The 23,752-nt window shown below is 44.4% G+C and overlaps 1 protein-coding gene across 1 annotated transcript; it reads right to left on the bottom strand.

The window, feature by feature from the left end:
* Positions 1-6,998: 6,998 nt before the first annotated feature.
* On the bottom strand, positions 6,999-23,132 carry SIKE1 (suppressor of IKBKE 1). The gene is made up of 7 exons (XM_014571398.3): positions 22,974-23,132; positions 18,467-18,830; positions 12,488-12,652; positions 12,297-12,402; positions 10,765-10,907; positions 9,552-9,665; positions 6,999-9,036 (listed from the first exon to the last, which is right to left on the bottom strand). Exons 3-7 carry the CDS (start codon positions 12,644-12,646, stop codon positions 8,935-8,937), a joined length of 624 nt encoding a protein of 207 aa, XP_014426884.1. The 5' UTR covers positions 12,647-12,652; positions 18,467-18,830; positions 22,974-23,132; the 3' UTR covers positions 6,999-8,934.
* Between the last annotated feature and the right edge of the window lie 620 nt (positions 23,133-23,752).

Here is a 23,752-nt window from a genome sequence, read left to right as displayed (position 1 = left end):
TGAGCTGGTGTGTCTTTGCACAATAGGATTGTTATTATTCTGTGCTTATGTGGTGGTGAACCTTGGCCAAGAATGGCAGAGGAGTTAGTTAAGACATATTAGTTAAGACATTGTCTAAGGTAGGGATGGGGAACCTTTTTAGGGTCAGGAGAGGGGGCACTGAGCCACAGAAAAAAAATCAGTCAAGAGCCACACACAAAAACCCCTAGCTGAGTTGGCACCTGACTGAGAAGGAACACTCCCCATGTTCCCCTGGCACACCAGAGCCTAGTGGAACCCAGCCTAGATTATGTGTGCTCCAGCACCATGGGGGGTGGGCCCTGTGCCTCAGGGGCCAGATCCAGGCAAGCCGGGGGCCACAATCAGCCCCCAAGCCTGAGGTTCCCCACTCCTGGTCTAAAGACAGACACACAATATATAGGAAAGGACAAAGGCACCATAGAAAGGAACACTGGAGTCAACTGGAAAGGAAAAAGCAAGACATTCAGCACATATTCATCTTCCTATATTCCCTTACACTTTTGCCACAGAATAACTCCTTTTGTGTAAAGGAGACCCAATCCGGGAATATGTTAAAGACATTAATTCCTTGGGCAAAAAGGAAAACCTATAAAGCGTACGCAGTGCAAGATGCAGGAAAACGGCTTATTGGGAGAAAAAGATGCAGATATGTCTGAAGAACAAAGTGGATGAACTTTGCAATACATCATTCTTCAACCCTCTCTCTGTCTGCCTTTTAGTACAAGTGTCATTTAACAAGAAAATCCCCCAGCTATTGGCTATGTTGGATGTTGCTAAAAAAGAGTTAGCTAATCCTTATAGGTTGTTTAATCATCCAAGTGTTTAGTACAGAAAGCGGAAGTTCAGAGAAATCTAGCATCACCAGAGTGCCTTTTTCTTATTTTATAGTACATAATGCATGCCGCTTATTTTGGAACATCATGGTCACAGGCCATAATGGTGATGCCATTAAGTCTATTCCCTATTTAACTTTAGCACAGCTCAGCTTTCCCAAAGAAACTCCATCTGACACTTGTTTTCAATGGGGTTTTCTCCAAAATTAAGTGCACTCTAAGCATATTCAGTCTTAGCTTTTCTGGTAACTTGGAATCAGATCTGCACCAATATGACAGTGGGAAGAGGGAAAATGACAGCTAACAGTAAAAATTTTAAAATATTTAAGTGTTCTGAGGATTTGTCTGTAGATAGCCATCATCTGGCAATTTGGGAAACTCCTGAAATTCCAACTGTGAAACATTTATGTAACTTTTTTAGTTTAATAGAATACACACACTGTTGTGTGTGTGATTTAGTTCTTACCATTCCTAACGTAATGCTGCTACATCTGCAACTTGACGCACATAGTATTAGGTACCATCTAAAAAAGTTACACAAATACCCTCTTGGATTATGTAAAATGCTGCAGAGAACTGTAAATTAACATTTTAGTGAACAGATCTGCGCTATTGTTTGAAGAAATGTCATTTAAATTCTCAAACTTGTTCAATGACTTTTTTTTTGTGATTTAAATGACCTTGATTTAAATCAAACCACCCATGAAAATCACATATTGACTTGACAGAAGAAAACATCGAAACTTAAAGAATACCATCACGATGGAGAGAGCACATTGAGATGGTTTGGGAGGCTGCCTTGCAAATGAGTCATGAACCCCTTATTAAAACATTTTTTCATCAAAGCTGCCTAGCACACGAGTGCTACTGACACATGAATGCTACTTTTAACACTTTCTAGTCTTGCAAAAACATGTTTTTTCATCAAGTAAATCAAAACAATTCTTATCCTAATTACACATTTCCCATGGCTAATTGGTTAGATAAGGAAAAAATAAGCACATACTTTCATAACTTAGGTCTGATGCAAAATGGGTTTAGCCTTCTTACAGTACTGAAAAAGGTTTGGCTAGGAAGAACCTGAGTAAAATGTAAGTGTATGTCCGCCTCAAATTCTTGACTTTTCAACTCAGCTGCTATAAATACTCTTCTCAACTATCAACACCTAGAGCAGCTGCCCAGTTCAAGTCACACTGCGCTCTACATTTGTATATTTGCAGCTAAAATAATGAACTCATAGACAACAAAAATACAAAGCCAGAGCTACTGATGTTGTGCAGTTTAAGGTTCTTCAAGGAAGGAGTACTGCAGAACGGGATCTAGGAGTTATAGGGGACCACAAGCTAAATGTGAGTCAACAGTGTGACAAACAAAACAAACCATGATTCCGGGAGGTATTAACAGGAGCGTTGAGGGAAAAATAGGAGAAATAATACTTCCGCTCCCCTCTGTGCTGATTAGGCCTCAACTGGAGTATTGTATCCAGTTCTGGGCACCAATTTTCAAGAAATGTGAAGAAATTGGAGAAAGTCCAGAGAAGAGCAACAAAAATGATTAAAGGTCTAGAAAACATGATCTATAAGGGAAGACTGAATGAATTGGTCTTGTTTAGTTTAGAATAGAGAAGACTGAGAGGAGACATGATAGCAGTTTTCAAGTATGTAAAATGGTGTCTCAGGGAGGAGGGGAGAATTGTTCTCCTTGCCCTCTGAGGATAGGACAAGAAGCAATGGGCTTAAACTGCAGCAAGGGAGGTTTAGGTTGGACATTAAGGAAAACTTAACTGTCAGGATGCTTAAACACTGGAATAAATTGCCTAGGGAGGTTGTGGAATCTCTATCACCAGAAATATTTAAGAAACTTGATGGCCTCAAGGTCCCTTCCAGTTCTTGAACAAAATACAGGACTATGTAGCACTTTAAAGACTAACAAGATGGTTTATTAGATGATGAGCTTTCGTGGGCCAGACCCACTTCCTCAGATCAAGTAGTGGAAGAAAATAGTCACAGCCATATATACCAAAGGATACAATTTAAAAAAATGAACACATATGAAAAGGACAAATCACATTTCAGAACAGGAGGGGGATGCAAGGGGTGGGGGGGGGGGGGGGGGGGGAAGGGGAAGGAAGGTAAGTGTCTGTGAATTAATTATATTAGAGGTGGGGAGAGTTAGATGTCTGTGAGCTAATGGTATTAGAGGTGATAATTGGGGAAGCTATCTTGGTAATGGGTAAGATAGTTAGAGTCTTTGTTCATTCCTTCTCGGAGAGTGTCGAATTTTAACATAAATGACAGTTCAGAGGATTCCCTTTCAAGTGCAGATGTAAAAGGTCTTTGTAGCAGAATGCAGGTGGTTAAGTCATTGAGAGAGTGTCCTTTCTGGTTGAAATGGCAAGAAACTGTTTTTTCTTTGTGATCTTGTCTGATATCTGTTTTGTGGGCATTAATCCTTTGGCAAAGTGTCTGAGATGTTTGTCCAATGTACATAGCAGATGGACACTTTCGGCACATGATAGCATAAATTATATTTCTGGATGCGCAGGAATGTGTGTTCTTGATCTTATGACTCACTTGGTTAGGTCCAATAATGGTATCAGCAGAATGAATATGTGGACAAAGCTGGCAACGGGGTTTGTTGCAAGGGAAGGTACCAGGGTTGGTATTAGTGTGGTATGTCCTGTGGTTGTTGGTAAGAATCATCTTGAGGTTAGGTGGTTATTCTGAAATGTGATTTGTCCTTTTCATATGTGTTCATTTTTTTTAATTGTATCCTTTGGTATATATGGTTGTGACTATTTTCTTCCACTACTTGATCTGAGGAAGTGGGTCTGGCCCACGAAAGCTCATCATCTAATAAACCATCTTGTTAGTCTTTAAAGTGCTACATAGTCCTGTATTTTGTTTCAGCTACACCAGACTAACATGGCTACATTTCTATTACTATTCCAGTTCTTGGTATTCTATGATTCTAGATGCTTAATTCGTTTAAATAAGGGTGATATTAAGAGCTCCACAGATGCATGTTTGGAGTTTCATAAATCAAGGAACTGCCAGACTGCGGACACAACCACTTTGTTACCCATTCTTTCAAAACTGAAATGAATTTTCATATAGTTTCACAGAAAACATCTGATGGGGTAAATACACTGCTTCCGTTTAACTTACATGTGTTTAAAAATTCTATTGTTTGAGCCCCTTCTATCAGGGAAAGGTAACAGAAGTAAAAAAACTCCAACATTCCAGGATATCCACGAAACTGGGGCAATGCAGTTATCAACTGTTTGATGCTACATGACTGTTTAAAATAATCTGAGCTAGAACAGGAGTGGGAGAGAGATGAAGGTAGAGGTTGAAGGGACAAAACTGTTAGCAAGCAGAGCAAGTGAACAGATGCAGTCAAAATCCCTATTAAAAGGAAGAGTTAGCTTTATCCTTTACATGGTTTAAAGCCAGGCTGTGTCTCGTGGGGTGACGTTGTTACTCCGGGCAGCCACAAAAGATCGAAGCGGGGGGAGGGGGAGGACCATTCTCGCTGGCAGGGCAGGGCTGCAGCACAGCGAGCGGCGTAGACGGGATCCGGGGAGGCGGCGGGCCCCCAACTGGCTGCTACAAGCCGTTACATGGCAGCAAGATGGTGGCTGCTGGGGCAAGCCAAGGAGACCCCCGCCCAGCCACCGGGCGCGGAGTGATGCTGCAAGCGCCGAGCAGGGCAGCGCTGCCGGGCGGGGCCAGGCCGTGACAAAGCATTGGCCCGGCAGCGCGCCCCTCCCAGGCCCGCCGGCCATGACGGCTCGCCGGGCCGGGCCTGCGCCCCTCGCCGCATACACGGGGGGGGGGGGGGGGAATATGGCGGCTGCGCCCCCACACACAAAGGAAGAGGCCTGCGCTCCCTCCCGGGCGCCACTGGCTGCGCGCTGCATGCCGGGAGCTGTAGTTCCCCCACCCCGGGGCCCTTGCTCAGCGCCTCGGCCCCTCCCGCCCCCCGCTAGCCCAGCGCCCCGCGGCCGCCCCACGCAGAGGCTGCCGGGAACTGCGGGCCCGAAGAGGCCCCGCTCCGAGCTCTGTGGCTGCTCGGGCCCCTCATCGGCCCCAGGCCCCGCGACCCATCCGCCCCCCACAGGGAGAGCGGGGGGAGGGGCTCTGCACGTTCGGGACCGTTGGGCGGGGGGGTCACGGCCCCCGGAGCCTCCTGCCATTCGCCCCGCCCCCGCCGAGCCCGCAGGACCCGACCCGGCGGAGGCAGGCGCCCCAGGCCCGCACTTACCCCAACAGCTCAGCGCCCCCGCTCCAGCGCCGCCATGAGCAGCACGGCACAGCACGTAGGAATAAATCCCGGCCTCTCGCGAGAGCCGCGGGGAGGGAGGGGGGAGAAACTGCGCGTGCGCGCGGAGAACCCGGTTCGCAGGCCGAGGGGAAGGCGCAAGCGCAGAAAAGAACATACACACCAACCGGGCTCGGGAAATTGCGCATGCGCGCGTCCTCCTCTGTTGGCGCAGGGTTACCTATGCGCTTGCGCGAGAGGGGGCGCGCATGCGCTGCCCCAGGGGGGCGTATCCAGGGCGCAATGCGAGAACCACCGGCGGCGCCCCCTGCTGGCTGCGCAGGACTCAGCACGGCCCGCCTGCCCCAAGCGCGCTGCGCTCGGCCCCCCCCCCGCTCGGGCAGGCGGGTGCCAGCAGCTCCAGGCCCTGCCCCAGGCCGGCTCGGCCCAGCAGGGCTCCTCCGCTGCGCGCGCAGCAAGGCAGCTCGCGCCTGGCGCCTGCGGGCAGCGCCCTGGGGCACGGCAGCGGGACGCTGCAGCTCGCTCCCCTGAAGCGGGCTGTGCCTAGGAAAGCGCACGATGCAGCTCCACGTTGTTAGGCTCTCAGGCGCTACTGGGCTGCGCCCTGTCCGTGCCCCCGTGGAGCCATGACTGGCAATTGCATGGGGTGCGATAGTGTTTGGTTTATTCCCAGGGATACGAGAAGCAGTACAAGACACAGGATTCCTTTGCTCACCGAAAAGCCCCAAAATAACTGGAAGAAGTGAAGCATGGGAAAGAAATCTCAGATAAAGCCACTGCATAGATTTGCCCTGTTACTCTCTGAAGCGTCAGAAATTGTCAGATCTGAAAGAGAAACCCCCCCCCCCCACCAAAATTCTTAGGACTAGAAATAAGGATTTATAAGTTCTCCATGCATTTTTTCCATTGAGCCCTACTTTGTCTAATGAGACATTTCAAAGTTTTGGGAGATGGGGCTTTATCCAGGGGCGGCCCGTGACTATAGGCTGACTCAGCCGTCGCCTAGGCGCTGCCTTCAACAGGACGTGCGTTCCACCTAGGGCGCCAGCTGCTGCAGCCTACCTTGGGCCACTCCTGGCTATATCCTTTCCCTCTATGGATTGAAGTGCTAAGTAGAAAGCAATAGGCAGAATAAATATCTTTCGCATATGGATCACTTGTTTAAACCTGTGTTGATAGGGAAGGGGAGCAGGGCTTTTTGATTGTTGGCCTCCAGTTACACAGCTTCACTCATTGGTGAGCTACAGTAGTGGAGTACATGATACCACATCATATAAACGAAGGTAATTTTACCAGTTCACAGTCCTGATATTATAGTAAAAGCTATCATGTTCTAGTCACACTGGTTACGTGGAATAGAGTCCTGTACTCCAAAGAACATGCAAGGTAAAAGCATTTAGAATATGTTCCCCAGTCAGATCTGACAGACAGAATACTGTTGCAGAGTTACAATGTCACCCTCTCACAGAAATCGAAGGCTGTGTTAGAAGAACTAATTCCATTTTCCCTTTCTAGACACATTGGACTGACTTTTCTTACACACACTGGATGCCTGTGCACAAAGCATTCACTGATTTTGTTTTACCTCTGTTATAACATCTAAATCAGTGGTCCCCAATGTGGTGCCCACGGGCGCCATGGCGCCCGCCAGCGCATTTATATGCGCCCGCCTAGTGACCAGGGCCGGCCTGACCCATTCTTGTGCCCCAGGCGCACGGCGCATGCACGGCCCCGTCCCCGGGCGCCCGGCAGCCCCAAAAGGTTGGGGACCACTGATCTAAATAATTAGTCAAAATAATTTCATTGCACGGGGTTACAAGTGTTGGTAGACAGCCACACATACAAAGCACAGTCTCATGGTAATACTTCAGGTATTTATTTCAAGAAAAATAAGCCAATATACATATTTGATAAACCTGAGATGTAAAGAAAACTGTTTCAAGTTGGCTGACTGATTAGAGCAGGCAAATGAGAGTAAGAATAATTATCATAGCACACTACAGTAATACTATGAATAAAGGTATCTCCTATCTGAAATTATTTACAGTATAAATTAGAATCAGACTATACCCATATCTGCTTACTATAGGGAATGATTTGACACTCAATTTGGCACTGATGGCATATGGAAAGGCATTAAGCTACAGCTGGTGCTAAAGAATAGCTGAATCAGGTTCTACTACTTGTATAGCCAAGAGTAGCAGAAGTTTTTCTACCAATTTCAAGTTCTGGACTCAGCATCCCAGGTCCCGGTGTTTGCATACAGGAGGAGGAGTCTAAGAAAAGTGCCTGATTATTGCTCAGATCTTCCATTAAGGAAGATAAACTGGCAAGTAAAGCAAGAAGGAGTCATTTTGCTCTAGTACTGAAGTTCAGGTGCTGTGATGAAAGCATGAATTTTCAGGAGTTGTGTGCCTGACTCACTGGGAGTTGAGCAGTCTTATGCTCTTCTGCAATTCCCTCCCAACAGCCAAGAGACACATTTAGGGCCACAGGTTCTACAGTGAACATTCTTTCAGAGAAGCTGAATAGCAGAAATACTCATTAAAATAGCACTCTCAGGACCCCTCTCCCTAATAAGGATGTAAGTGGTGATGACTGAAACAGCAACTGCAGTTCAGCTTCCAATTCCTTAAGCTTGGCATCCTAATCAGGTTGCTGTACAAATCAGTGTAGAGTCATAAGAGTGGAATACAGTGATGCCCACCCTGCAGCACACTTCACCATAAAAGCAAGATACTAGACAAATAATTGCTCTGTTTGCATCGCAACGCTGAAGCACTAGGGTGAAAATGAGCTTGAAGTCTCGCAGACATGAAAGGAATGCCGAAAAATGCAGTCTGGTCTCAAAATTCTGAGTTCTGCAGAAAAATAATGTATTGTAACTTCATGCATTCTTCAACTGAGATGAAAATAATGGGAGAAAAATTATCTTCTTTTTTCTTCCCTTTTCAGAAATCCCTTGTCTCTACCCAACTCACTTTTCAAAGATATCATGGAGAAAGGAAAGGAATTCTCTCTCAATCAAAACCATAAGGCCCCTCACTCAGAAGATGATGCAGTTAAACTACACTCTTGTTGACACTGAGAAGTTTAGCATTTACTGAATAAGAAAAATCTTTTGAATACTTGTTAACAGGGACAGAAAGCTTGCATTTAAAAAAGTATTGTTTCTGGATTAAGAGAGGTACTTTTAAACATTACCTATTTTGGGGGCATTTGGTGTGTTCACTTCTTCCAACACAAAAGCTCAAAAACATGCTAAATTACAACTCTGCCATTTTCTGGGTGTCTGCAATAAAAAGCAGCGCCTCTACCAACCTGTATCCAAGTGACATTATTAGCCCAGCCAAATGCTGTTGAGAGATTTATTCAAAGAAAAAGTTAAATGTGTGATGTTTAGTATATGCAAGACAACTTCTCCAATAAAGTCTCTCACTTACATCTATTGAAAAAAAAATTCACAACCTGCACAATGCTCTACAACCACTGATGAGGTGAGAATGCTAAAATGGATTTGGACTGCTGCCTATAGAGTAAGAGGTCTCCTTCTGGGGCTTAAACATAAACATTCACAATTACATTTACAAAAAGCACAGCTGCATAAATACCTCATTATTAAGTCACTGTATACTATTAAGACTGAGCAGCAATGGAAACCATTGTTATCAGAAGGTGACATCAGACAGGGATATCAGGAAACCATGGAGAAATAAAACATAACTAAGAGATAAAACATTGTCCCGTAGGGTGGCTGGTTTCCATAGAGTTTTTAAAGTCAAGAGTTTGGAGAGAATTATTTTGTCGCATGAGATGCAGTCTCGGGCAGTTCCTCTCTTCTCACCTCGATAGTTTGTTTGCTGATGTTTAACAGCTCCCGTAGCTCTTTATTTTCAAGCTGAAAAAAAACCTGATACATTAAGATGTCTTTTCTACCTCTTGATTCCACAACCCCTACTGCACACAGACGCACACCAATAAAAAAAAAGAACTTTGGATGAATGGAGAGGCATAGGAGCTGTGTTCTTTATTGTACTTTTAAATGTTTTAATTTAGCATCCAATATACAAAAAATAGTGAGCACAAATGGAGTATCCCTCTGTCTCTTACTTTCTGTTCTCCATGAATAGAAAAAGCATTTCTAAACAGGATTAGTGGATACTATACAAAACAGCAGCCTCTATGAAGTAAAAGCCTAGTAGTGTCTTTCTAAAACTATGTGCTATTTAGTGAGTTTTTTCTAACATTTACTTACTATATGCAAAATTTAAAGAGATCATTAGGATTTCCCTTTAAAAGGCCAGACTGGGTTACAGCCCTGAATGAAGCAAAAAAAGTTTCTCTGTACCAGTGAAAACTTAGATTTACCCTTGATGAGTATGAGCAGGCAACAGGTCCCTCCCACAAACTTACCTCCAACTGGGCTAATTTCTCCTGAATTTTACAGAACTGATCATCATCCATCTGAACAGCTTTTCTCATCACTTCCCCCATCTCACAGATTCTGTCTATGTGACTCTCAATTTCCTGCAAATACATCGAAGCAGGACAATACTATGCACAGTTGACAGTGTTTTACATCTTCCAAATCTTTTTCCAACAGTTACATTTCATGTTCCATAGAACAGCCTTAAATATTAACATGGGATCATTCAAGAAGGGATAAGCAGTGGTACAATAGCTGAACTGAACATGGTTGTGTTGATACTTCCTGTGCAAAATTAGATGCATTCAAGTACACTACAAGAACTGATTAAGACAGAAGAACTGTCTTCCAAAAAATATAGGCAAAGTAAGCAGCCTTACCTCACTCAGAGAAATCTAAACAAATCAATAACTGGCTAATTCTGTTACAGAATCCCTCTCAATGCAGCTTTGTTCCTTCAGGCCAAAGATACACATTAAGAGCTAGTTCTCAGAAGTGCATGCTGAAGTTTTCCCACTGACACTGGGCAGCAGCTCCCACTTTGGGCATGTCCCCATAAAGTATAAAAGCATTCCCAAATAAAGTTAGGAATTCTGCTCCAAAGACCAATCTCCACAGGGATTCCGGCAGCTAAGTTCTGGAGGCAGGGCTATATTAGAAGTGTTCAACCTCAGAGGAACTAAGTTATGCTCACTGCAACAAGAATACAATGAGTTAACACTACCCTCAGTTAAAGAGTTGGGCCTGTTTAGATTGGACACCCACAATAGAAGAACAGATTAGACTGAGCTATGGTGTAACTAATGCCATGGAAACACATGTTACAAATGCATCTCTGGGCTTTTAAGGTTTTATGTCAGAGCTCCGATATTACTTAATTTGTTATATCACATTACAGTTGTTACAATAAGGCTTAGACGTTCTTAAGTCACTGGATGTAAACACAGACCAATGTGTGTTTTCCAGAAAGTGGCACTGGGAGCTTCTGGGATTAAAATATTCAACATGAAACTTCCTTAAGAATGGAAGGTGCAGGAGGGTCGAGGGTTCTTGAGATCAAGGAGGAGACTTCAGAGCAGAGTTGTTTGTGGAAAAGAACACAAAGTGAGCATAAAAGGAATATGAAAGTAGCAGAGCACAGGGTTTCCCAACGCTTGCAGAAACAGGTAAAAACAACAACTACCGCTCTTTCCAACTTACCCCAGAGTGAATTTGATGCACTTTCAGGACTGGCTCAGAATTCACATCTTTTCTTCCCATTATTAAGTGTAACATCTGCTTCCTGTATTTGCTCATTATAAGTTCCAAAGCATCTTGATGTTCCTCCAAGGAGATCCACAACTCTACAACATTCAATACAATCATCATTAAACAACAATCTTGAAAGGCAGCCTAATTCACTTCCTCACAGTTAAACATAGACTTAATAAAAGCAAGTTCCTAGCAGATGTGTAAAATGTCCCAGACTTCTTGCTGAATTAAGTTATCTTACGAAGAATATGCAATTACTCTCCATCTAGGTTTGCACATTTTCTTAGAATCTAGATAGAATAAACCAATACATTACACTATGCTGGAAAAGTTACTGGTCTCAGTTCTATTTATATAGAAAAACATTTTATTCAATATAATAGGTTCTAGAAAAGAGATAGCTCTTTCATAGAAGATAGATATCTTTGCTTTCATTGTTCCTCAAGTCACTACAGATGTTTCCAAAATGCAGTTTTCTAAGCTCCCACCTTTAAACACACTTTTTCATAATAAAATCCTATCAAGAAACTCCACTGAAGGGATTCTTGCTTCTGAGATCTTAGTTACAGGGTTTAAAATGTTTCAAATATTGATGACTTTCTCTCAGATTATATCACTTAATTATAAGAAACCACTGGGTAAAATGTCATATTTTGTTGGTGCTTTACTTCCGCACAGAAAGCACCTTTTGCTTAACTAGGTATTTTAGCACTTCTGCTAAAATACTAGGTAATTAGGTATTTCTGCATTTCCTTTCATGTTATAGTGCCTATCTATTATACACTAGAGAGAGTTTGTCTGTGAATGTGTTTGTCCAGAAACTCCTCCTAATTGGTAAGAGCTAGGAGTGTCAAATTTGGTAGGCAGTTTCCTCTTACCATAACTTACAGCAAGGTAAGGGTTTGGCTTTGCCAGGAAAATGGGATGTACCTGGAATGGGATTGCTTCTCATAAGACAGAAAGGAAGGACTCTCCAATAGAATGACCACACAGGAGCAGAAGGGGATATGGGATGGAAAGCAGGGACAGTTATATTGTATAATGACCACAGGGGGGCAAGCAAGGGACCAGAGATGGGGAGTGGGACAAACAGAACCCCATTGGGGCAGCAGGGGTGCAAAAAGGGAGAGTTATCTACTTTATATTTGATAGAGTTTGTCTGTTTGTACGTCTGTTCTCTTCTGCTAGGAGTGCCCGCTGCAGCAGCCATGGAGAGGCACTTCTCACCTGGCTCTAAGTTGCTGCAGTAAGAGAGAGATGGGGTTGTCCTCTCTCTCCTCCCCTCCCCCCCCCCCCCCCGGCAGCTTGCACACGCAACTTCTCATTCCCAGACCCAGCCAAGCAAGGATTTAAATGAAGAAAAATGAAATCTGTGTTAAGGACCCAAGCAATGCTGGGTAAATCATCTAGCGTATATCATTTAATATTTTCAAGTTCTAAGCGACCAAGTGAACACAGCAATGAAGTAAATCTAGACTAACCTCTGTTTTCCTGCTGCAAGTCTCTGATTTGTGTGTTTTCTTGTGATAGCAAGATGTGAGGTTTGTATTTAGATATGTCCTTCAGATCAGTTGTATCTTCTTGGTACTTGAAAACAAAGGGATGCTTTTACCAAGGAAAACAGTATTTGTGTAACACTTCTGCATAGAAGAATGGTATCTTCTGCACTAACCTTTTCCGATAGTGACGTTCCAATCTCCTTCATGGCTGCCACCCGCTTATGGAGGACAGTAGACTGATCAATGAGAGACTCTGCTGCATTATCATGCTCTTTCAGCCTTTCCAACAAGGTCTTGGCATCTGTTAAGATCTTCTCTATTGTACAGGTCATAGTCAGCTGTGAGAACAAACAGAAGTGGTGGGCACATATCAGATGCTTAGTACTGCAGAAAGCACATTTTCTTGTGTCAGGTGAGTAACAGAATACTGGCTGCTAGTCAGGCATATTAGGGGAGGCTGGGGAATATTGAGGACACTAGGCTAGGGTTGTCTGTCCTTGCCTGGCAGTATTGAGCTTACCTTTCACTCCTGCAGCACAACTGAGGAGATGCCCTAATGCAACTGCCCTCCTCGCTACCCTCCCAAAACAGTTGCCAACTTGGTTGGACAAATTCCTAGAAGTTTGATTACATATTATATTTCATTAAGATTAATCTTTTAAATCCTAGAACCTAGAGATACCAGGACAATGTTGGATGGTTGGCAACCCTAACCTAATAGCGTGGCTACCTTCTACTCCCACCATACCCCCTACAGGATGGCCACACATCCCCACTGGGCGGTTACCACCCACCACCATGTCCAGCTCCTCATGGGGAAGCCCAGCTGAATCTATTTCCGAGCCAGAGGCTGCAGAAAACCAGGGCGGGCAGAAGGACAGTAGTGGCTTCGCCGCATGTGGGGGGCAAGGGAAAAGCTTGTGGGGTGAGAAATTTAAGCCCCGCCTACCGATGTAAGACAGTGCAGCAACAGGAGTGCAGCAGGGTCAGCCTCACATATGGACTCCACCTCCTCAGCCACCACTTCCTTACCAGTACTGGGTCCCAAGGTGTGGCACGTGTAGTAGTTGCCCAGGATGGGTATCAGCACACTCACACATGGCAGCCACGCACGTGTAGTAGGCTCCACATGCACAAACCTCTTCTCAGCTCAGTGAGTCCTGGATGCTGTGGAGCATCCATGTGACTAAGGTACCCACCCCAGAGTAACCCCAGATCTCTGACTCCACCTCTACCCCCACTCTGTGCTGTCTCCCAGCCAAACTGTGCTGGCCTGGAGCTTGGCAGCAGCCCTGGATCCCAGTGTGACACTGGGAAGCAGTGCCTTGTTACTGGACACACCCGTCCAGGAGAGGCAGAAGGCAGCCAGGCCCGCATCTGTGTGTGTGGACAGACTGAATTCTTGGGCCTTCATTCAGCTTCTTGGCCCATAGCACATCCAGCTGCCACAAGGCTATTCACCAGCTGTGATGGGCCTTCATAGCCCATCATGGTTTGTTAGCCCTTGTAGGTCAATGCCTGGGCCTGCAGTCAGCAGTTCAGAGTTACAAAGAAAAGCGTATATATTTTTGGACCACCTGGACTACTGCCATTAACTATTTCCTTATCTTGTGAATTTTTTTTAAAGTTTTCCCTTCTTTTAGTACTTTGCTTTTTAACATAGTACTGTGTTGGGTTTTTTTTTTCGGTGTCCGCTGCTATCAGATTACACGCTTCTGATTCCAGTTGAGGTGCATGGTTCACCTGTTTGCAACTCCAAGATACTGTCAAATACATCATGTGCAGAGACACTAAGTGGCATCACAAGGATATGCAGAAAATATCATAACATGAAGAGCTGACAGCCCAAGTAGTGGTGCCCGAATAGATACGGTGTGCATCTTCTGAAACATACACCTCAATATAAAACAGTCATATCCATGAGAGAACAGGCTTTCCAGAAATTTCATCAAAGGGAGATGGTTACCCATAAGGGAGCTGGTAACACATTTTGTTATGCAGCACACCCAAAACCAGTGCTGTTAAGCCCTATATAAGATGCATGTATTTTTATTGTATCAAGATATGATTATGTATGTGAACAGTGCCAAGTAAGCTGTCATGGGATAAAAGAGAAGATCCACTTATCCACTGATAAATGGTCAGTTTTCAGTCTTTTATGCAGTTATTACTCCCCTTTGTTTCCTGAATGGAGAGAGGTAACTAGTGGTAGCCCCCCAGGGTCCAGACTAGGATCAATCCCATTCAACTTTCATAAATATCTAGACAAATGGGTAAACAGTGAGATGGCAGTATTTGCAGAGGATACAAAACTGCTCAAGATAGCTAAGACCAAAGCAGACTAAAGAAATTCAAAAAGGATCCCACAAAACTAGGTGACTGGGCAACACAATGGCAAATGAATTTTAATGTTGACAAATGTAAAATAATGCATATTGGAAAACAATCCTAACTATATGTATAAAATGATGGCGACTAAATTAGCCATTACCACTGGAGAGATATCTTGGAGTCATTGTGGATAGTTCTCTAAAAAAATCCACTCTGTGCAGCAGCAGTTAAAAAAGCAAAGAGAATGCTAGGAATCGTTAAGAAAGAAATAAGACAGAATATCGTATTGCCTCAATAGAAATCTATGGTACACCCACATCTTGACTGCTGTATGCAGATGTGGTCACCATATCTCAAAAAAATATCTTGGCATCAGAAAAAGGCAACAAAAATTATTACAGCTATGGAATAACTTCCACAAGGATAGATGAATAAGACTGGGACTTTTCAGCTTTAAAGAGATTAAGGGGGGGGAACTGATAGAGCTTTATATAAAATTATGAGTGGTGTGGAAAAAGTGACTCAAGACTTATTCAATCCTTTCTATAAGCACAAAAACAACATGGGGTCAACAAAATGCAATAGCTAATCAGTTTAAAATAAAGAAAAGGAAGTACTGCTTCCTAAAATGGAACTCCTTGCCAGAGATGTTGAGAAAGCGCGTGCGCGCGCACGCACACACACACACACACACACTCTCTCTCTCTCTCTCTCTCTCTCTCTCAGTTCATGGAAGATAGGCCTATCAAAGTTATTAGCCAGGATGAGCAGTGATGATGGCACGAATCTGTTTGCCAAAAGCTAGGAATAAGTGATGGGGGGACAGATCACTTGATGATTACCTGCTCCTTTCATTCTCTCAGGGGCACCTAGCATTGATCACTCCTACAAGAATAGATGGACCTTTGGACTGACATAATATAGTCACTCATATTCTTTTTGTTTATCACTGTGGGGCTCTGATTCCTGATTGTGGCTCTAGGCGCTTGTATATGAGCACATTTGAAATCTAGGATATTTCGTAAGCTATGAAGTTACACTCCACTATAATTTGTACAATAATGACATCGTACTTAGTGCTTTTCAAAACAAGGGGACACAGACTCTTTCCCCAGGCCAAGAATTTTCCATTTTGAGGCCCAATTTTTAAAATCTTCAATTATTTACGTGGGAAGTGTACATGCAGAGGGCTTGAGTCATATACTTTTGTACCAGATATGGGCTGGTCACAGAAACTTGCTTATACAGACCAGAAGTATTCATCATAAGACCCTTTAATGCTCTTCCAAACATGGCGGAGATTAAATAAGAGATTATACATTATGGGCTCGTCTACACTGGCCCCTTTTCCGAAAGGGGCATGGTAATTTCAGAGATCGTAATAGGGAAATCCGCGGGGGATTTGAAGTAGGAATAAGATCCTCCGGAAAGGGGCGCTTTTTCCGGAGGATCAGGGCCAGTGTAGACGCTCTTTTCCGGCTTTTCTAAAAGCCGGAAAAAAGCGGCGGACATTTTTATTTAAATGCCGCGGGGGATATTTAAATCCCCTGCGGATTTCCCTATTACGATCTCTGAAATTACCATGCCCCTTTCGGAAAAGGGGCCAGTGTAGACGTAGCCTCACTGTCACCTACTGGCTGACCAGTATATTTCATCTTCCCCTTTAAGTTTCATTTTCCTACCATGTATACGTTCACACAACTTAAGTTCAACATATCCTTATAAGTACTTCCAAATCATACTTTTTTTTAAAAAAATTACATGACCAAGATACTACACATTCAGTTCATCTGAATGTCAGTTATTTCCAGTGACAGGCTGTGGTGAGTCTGGAATCCTTGAATCTGCAGAGTTAATTTGGCTAATTGTTCTTTCTGAAAATGTTGATGGTTTCTGTTCATCTCTGCACTATTGGTCTTAATTAAATATCATCAGGGTGCTGAATTTTTTTTTTAAATCAGTAAAGTTTGATTAGTCTACTCTTTGTCTCATCTCATTACAGCTTACTTTCCACATGGGCACCAGATTGTAGACCTTGGAGTTCTAAGATGTCAACTGTAAAAGTGTTTATAAACTCGTTGAGACTTTTTAATCTAGTTTTGCCACTCTTCACATCTAGCCAAGTTGGCGATGCAAAGTTGGATTAGAGGTTCTGACTGGTCTTCCTAGCAGAACTGGCCCTTTGATAACAAGCACTATGAATGCAAAGCTTTTGTATGTTATTTGTGGTGAGCTGCCCCTGCAGTTCAGAATAATTCCAGCTCTGGAATGAATCTCAGAGGTTTCAGGTGATAAACTACAGGAGAATTTAAAGTGATTGTAAATCCCTTCTGAGATGACTATCAAGTCAGCTCCTCAAGTCACTTTAAACTAGTTTTCAGGAGGGGTCACTATCAAGTATTCAATACCTGAATACTTTCCCTGAATATGCAGTTTCCTTCTCCAGGCAGGCTGCATGGCATCACATAATATAGATCCCAAAAACAATGGTTTTGGTCTGTAATATCAGTCAACTTCCTGACTGCTTTGTGGGGCAAGCTGATGCAAAATGTTCACATCCCATGCACAAGTCACACTACGTGCTTTTGGCTAGACATGCATCATCTCTTGCACATACGCTGGAATTTGGCCCTCTTTGCCTGGGAGTTTTCTTCTCTTGTCTCAGGACGTTTATAACCATGAGTTTTAACACCCTGTTTACAATGTAGAATAGTTTATTTTAAATGTGTTAAGTTGCTCTAGGTTTTGCTGTCCATCAGCTCTGAATACATTGCTCTCAATATAGTTGTGAATAGAGTTAAATCCTTCTAGAACTGTAGCTACTTGTCCCAAAGAACAAAGTTTATTAAATCCATTTGAAAAAATGACCTCTTCATGCTTCTGAATATGCAAAAAAATTAAACTATGTTCAAAAAGTGTCAGCAAGGTAAAGAGACTCCTGTCATTTCTCTTACTCAAAGTAAATGTTTGTGATATGCCATTTGAGCTAATATGGATTTAATTTTACAACTATTTTGACAATGGCAAACAAAAACTTATCGACTGAACAAAAGAAATGATAAATTCAGTCCCAACTGGAGATGTGTTGCTCATGCTGACACTAATGTATGCAGTTAGGAGTGAAGACAGCATGGAATATTCAATAAAATTCTTTCCGAGTGCGTGACATATTTCTAGGTCTATTTCAACTTAATGCTGCATATAACAAACCAGACCGCCATGTCAATTTACACGTGTCATTTATCTGGAGTCTCATAACAAAAGGTGCTTTTATGGCTGCTCCACACAAGAGCCAGGTCAGAAACAGGCTGGAATTGCTGTACTCTTCTAAGGAAGCTTGGACTGTTTTCTACAATCAGAAGGCAGGTGCTGTTTGCTAGACTGGACCCACAGTTACTCTCCATCTTGTGCATCTAGCCTGCTAGTTTTCAGGAGGGGTCACTATCAATTGCTGCAATATAAGCATTTGAGGAAAACAGGAATTTTATTTAATAAGAATCCAAGCATTAGAATCAACTGATATTTCAAGAAAAATCTGGATGAAACTGCAGGAGTTTGGGGAAGTGATTGCATTTGTAAGATTGCTTTACATTATTAGTCAAATGAATAGGAGCTACAAGTGACAATTATGAGAGCCCATACATAGTTTTAAGTAGAAGCGCAATCAGATATTAATTCTACCCTCGTACATTTAGAAGCAACAAGGACTAGTCTCTGCAACAGCAAAAATTTGTTAATGTAACTTGTTAGATGCCAAATAATTGAAGGATTTAGTTCAGAACCATCTACGACTGTTTAATAGAGATAGTACATTCACCAACCTCGCAGTGATATTCAAATATTGCACTTTCAGTAGCATTCGCTGATTCTTCTGTTTCAGCACACGTTTCAAAGTATGACGATTGCTATTATTAAAAAAAAGTCAGTGAGAGGAAAATGATGTATTGAGCTAATAAAGAATATAACTGCCGCTGCACTGGGGAGTTTCAGTGCAGCACTGGAGAAAACAAAGACTACTAGCAGCGTTGGGACGTGCTCTTCTGAAGCTGTTGAGTAGGCACAAACTTCTTGTTTCAGATCAAGTCTTGTGTCTTGTTTTGTTGTTACAATGTGGCCTGTTCCTTTCCTGATCTGAACGTGAAGCAGCAGTTTCAGGTGGTAAATTCTGTTCTGTTACACTTCATACTGGAGAAGGAAAACAAAACAAAAACAGACACTCAGAATGACTGGCAGTAAGGATATCATGGACCTTCCCCATAAATTCCTACTACTGGGCACTACCTTAATTGTACAGGTTTCTTCCATGTTAAACAAGATTATCTGCTTTTTCAGATGCACTGTAGTTTCCCCCATTTTTGGTCTTGGATTCCCAGGAAATCCACCTCCAACTAGGGTCAGGACAGAAGTGTGTCCAACTCATGATGGTCTCTGTAGACCCAGTAAAACTTCCCTAAAAAGGTCTCAATTTTTATTATATAGAACACTGAAACAGTAACCTTGCTTTGCTCAATACCAAATGAATGAACAATGTCACGTACATTTGACCCTTTCCTTTGAAATTATTAATATGATTCATTTGCCAGCACTTTAAGTTTAGTCAGTTTTATAGTTGTAGCAACAGCAGAAGTGGCTTATTGATTAGAGCAGAAGAGGCTTGTTGGTTAGAGTCCTCATACAACCAGAAACACTTAAAAAACCAATGTGTTCAAGAAGATACAGGGGCAGGCTTAGTAGTACCTAGAACTACTTTGACTTAATATAAAATTGAATCGATTTTCAATTGATAGTATCTCTTTAATCTATCATTGCTCTAAGCACACAGCCTATATACTCCGACACAGGCAAGTTGAACCATCATTTGTCTTTTTATGACATTTCAAAACCTTGTTATATAACACCTAGAGCCAATGAACATCTAATATTATAATCAGGTGCTTACCGATTGCCAGTTCTGCCTATTTGTTATTCCCTTTGATATTTTCATACCCTCTGCTCCTTGTTTCCAGCCCCCTTCCTTTTTTTCCCCCTCTTCACCCCTATTTATTTTGGGTCTGCACATCCTAAACTCAAAACTCCGGTCATCTGAAGAAGTGGGCTGTGCTCACCAAAGCTCATGATACCATCTATAAGTTTTGTTAGTCAATAAAGTACTACCAGACCATTTACTGTTTTTTAAGTTTATTAGAAAAACTCGTGGCGAGTAGATTACACCCTGGAAGAGCTGGCGCAGAGCGATATGCGCACGCGCAGAGTGCAGAACCGCGCAGCTGGCGAGCAGGGCTCGCCGCCGCTCCGCAAGCCCTGGTAATGACTTACAATCCTTTCCCAACAGTTTCAACTGCCACAAGCAGAGGACTTAAAACAGAAACTGGCATCTAATACGCACCACTATCTGGCGAAAAACTAAAGGTATAGTAGGAAAGTCTTTTTTTAAAAAGCAAATTCAAATATTTCTACAAATCACTTAGAGCGTAAATTATTTTTCACACAAGCCAGTACAAATGTGTTCCCTGGATAGGAAAACAATAACATAATTGTGCAGTTCCCCACGTGTCGGTTCCTCTGCCCGCGGCCCCCCGCCCCAGCGCTGCTGCCTCAGATAGGAGGGAGCAGTGTGTGTTGTGGGGGGCGGGGGAAGGAGGGTGTGCAAGTGGCTTGCAGGAGCAGACACGTGCTGGGAGCTGGCTTGAAAGCTGGATTCCTGTGTGTACAGTCTCCCACCTGCCCCCCCATACCCTCCACACTGCTGCCTGTCTATTAGAGGCAGCAGCATGTGTGTGTGGGGCTCCACGGGACCCAGTGCCTTTGGGAATCGGCTTAAAAGCCATCTCGTCACAGGCACTCCGATGCATTTCTCCCTACCCCCACCGCCTGTGTGTGTAGAATCACAGAAGACCAGAACAGGAAGGGAGCTCGAGAGGTCGGGTCTAGTTCCCTACCCTTGTGGCAGGACCCAGTATCATCTAGACCAGTGGTCCCCAACATGGTGCCCACGGGCGCCATGGCGCCTGCCAGGGCATTTATGTGCGCCCGCCGAGTGACTGGGGCCGGCTCCGCCCCTGGATGCATGAAGCATGGGCGGTGCCAGCCCCCAGGCAGACCCGGGCGCACAGCACGTGAGCGGCCCCGCCCCCGGCAGCACCAAAAGGTTGCGGACCGCTGATCTAGACCATCTCTAACAGTTGTCTATCTAACCTGTTCTTAAAGATCTCCAGAGATGAAGATTCTACAACCTCCCTAGGCAACTTATTCCAGTGTTTGACTACCCTGACAGGAAGTTTTTCCTCATGTCCAAACTAAACCTCCCTTGCTGCAGTTTAAGCCCATTGCTTCTTGTTCTATCCTCAGAGGCCAAGGAAAACAATTTTTCTCCCTCTTTCTTGTGACACCCTTTTAGATACCTGAAAGCCGTTATCAAGTCCCCTCTCAGTCTTCTCCTTTCCAAAGTAAACAAGCCCAATTCTTTCATTCTTCCTTCATAGGTCATGTTCTCTAGACCCTTAATCATTCTTGTTGCTCTTCTCTGGACCTTCTCCAATTTCTCCACATCTTTTTAAAAATGTGGCACTCAGAACTGGACACAACACTCTAAATGAAGTCTAATCAATGCAGAATAGAGCAGAAGAATGACTTCTCATGTCTTGCTCACAACACTCCTGGTAATACATCCCAGATTCAGGTTTGCTTTTTTTGCAACGGGGTCACAACTGTTGACTCATATTGAGTTTGTGGTCCACTATGACCCCTAGATCCCTTTCTGCAGTACTCCTTCCTAGACAGTTGCTTCCCATTCTGTATGTAGTCAATAAGGTTACCCAATAAACCTAGGCTTATCAGTTAATCTTGTGCTTGATTACATGTTGACATCCCTAGTGCTAACACACTATTTTGTGGTTAGAGACTCTTCACCCAAAGTGCTAGGGAAGCGCACATATCTTAACACTCAGAATAAAGTTTATTTCAGATACAGCCCAAGTTTATAACAGTAATTTACCACTATTAAAATGCACCAGCAGTACAAATTTGCATTCTCTGCATGATCCAGACTAGACTAAAGACCCTTGATTGTTTCATGAAAAATTTAAGCATAGAGCCATATGATTAATGCCTTGCAAATAAGTCAGGATCCCCTTGAACTATTTTTCATCCAAATTGCCTATCACACTCTTGGTACTGATAAATTCATGCTACATTTAACACTTTTTAGCCATGCAAGAACATAACTTTTCTTGAAACAAATCAAAACATCTCATCCTAATAACACATCTGCTGGCTAATTTACTTAGATTATGGATGCGAAAGTTTAACTGTTTACATGGTTAACCAATGAGGGGGCAGGCAGGAACTACTGCCTCCCCATATAACCACTAAAATTTTCAGCAAGTTATCCAATTACTTAAAGTAATTTTTTTTAACATCCCTAAGATATGGGAAGAAAAATCAAGCAAATACTTTCATTTCATAACTGCTTTGATGCAACATAGGTTTACCATTCTTACAGTATTGAAAAAAGATTTTACTGAAGTTCTCGCTCATCAAACCTAAATCTATGTGTGAACCAAATGTTTTCCTTTTAATCTTAGCTGCTATAAATACCCTTCAACTAAACAGCCAGAGCAGCAGATCCTTCAAGTCACACTGATCTCTGTATTTCTATATTTGAGTTCATGACCTCAGCTGCAAAGACAGCCAAGGTAAAGCTATACATGTTGTGCAGTTTAAGGTCTTGCACATTTTCACATTTGAATTTGTTTAAATAGGGATGAAATTAAGAGCTCCATAGATGCACCTTTTCAATTAATCAGAACCAAACGTTGCCAGGCTGCAGCCACCACCCTTGTATGCCAGGGAAGTGAAAGAGTAGCTGGCGATCTGGTAAGCAAGGGGAGTCCCGCTGTCCCCCTTGCTGTCTCTCAGGGAGAGGCTGGAGGAGACGGGATACTTCCCAGGGGCAGCAGGGGAGCGCCCGGCCTGCACGCGGCAGTTCACAGACAGCGCCCCGCGGAGCCGCCAGCTGATGGCAGGCCCCATGGGCCCGGCCTTGGAATGCCACGAGGAGCCCCTATGGAACCTCGCCTCCCTCGCTCCCCCGCCCTGCGCGTGGGACGGACACTGGCTGCGCGCTGCATGCCGGGAGCTGTAGTTCCCCCGCGACCGCCACACGCAGAGGCTGCCGGGAACTGTGGGCCCGAAACGGCTCCGGCCCCGCCGCTCGGGCCCACCCGCAGGGAGAGCGGGGGGAGGGGCTCTGCCCGTCCGGGACCGTTGGGCGGAGGGGGGGTGTCGCGGCCCCCGGGCCCTCCTGCCATTCGCCGAGCCCGCACTTACCCCAACAGCTCAGCGCCCCGCTCCAGCGCCGCCGCGGGCAGCACGCACAGCACGTAGGAGTAAATCCCGGCCTCTCGCGAGAGCCGCGGAGAGAAAATGCGCATGCGCGCGGAGAACTCGGGAACGCGCAAGCACAGAAAGGGAAGCCCCCCAACCTTGGGAAAGTGCGCATGCGCGCGTCCTTCCCGTCCCCGCTGGGGCAGAGGTACCTGTGCGCTTGCGCGAGAAGCGACGCTAACCAGTGAGGTGGTCGGGCCGCAGGGGGGCGCCCGTGACAGCGGCTGAGGAGCTAGACCGGTGCTAGCGGGTATTTTACACTCAGTGCCACCTAGTGGCTGAACGGTATAATGCAGTTTAGCGCTTCATTACAACAGGGTGGGTTGGGGACCCCTGGCTCATTAACGTCGGGAGGGCGACATGCAAGTGAGGAGCAAACACAAGACTCTCGGACGCGCCCCCGACTGATGAACGGGAAAAAGAGACACACTCGCCTCATGGCCTGCGGTGCCGGGGTTCCCCGTGCACGCCAGCCCCGCGAGCTCAGGGCTGGTCTCCAGCGTCAGATTCACTTTGGGAGGCCTGGGGTTTAGAGATTTATGGGCCCTTCAGGCTCTGGGGATCAGTGTGCGGGCTGAAAGAGCGAGGGTGCAGGAGTGGAATGAGGGTAGGTGGCATGTGAGTGGAAGGGGACAGGTAGGTCAGCTGTACTGTCGGGTGCTGACCAGCTCTACTCCCCACACACTACTCCTGTCATTCTCCCTCCCACCTCCACAAGCAGA

This window comes from Pelodiscus sinensis, chromosome 27 (genome assembly GCF_049634645.1).
Source record: "Pelodiscus sinensis isolate JC-2024 chromosome 27, ASM4963464v1, whole genome shotgun sequence".
Lineage (NCBI taxonomy): Eukaryota > Metazoa > Chordata > Testudines > Trionychidae > Pelodiscus > Pelodiscus sinensis.
This window is presented reverse-complemented; position numbering and strand designations above follow the sequence as displayed.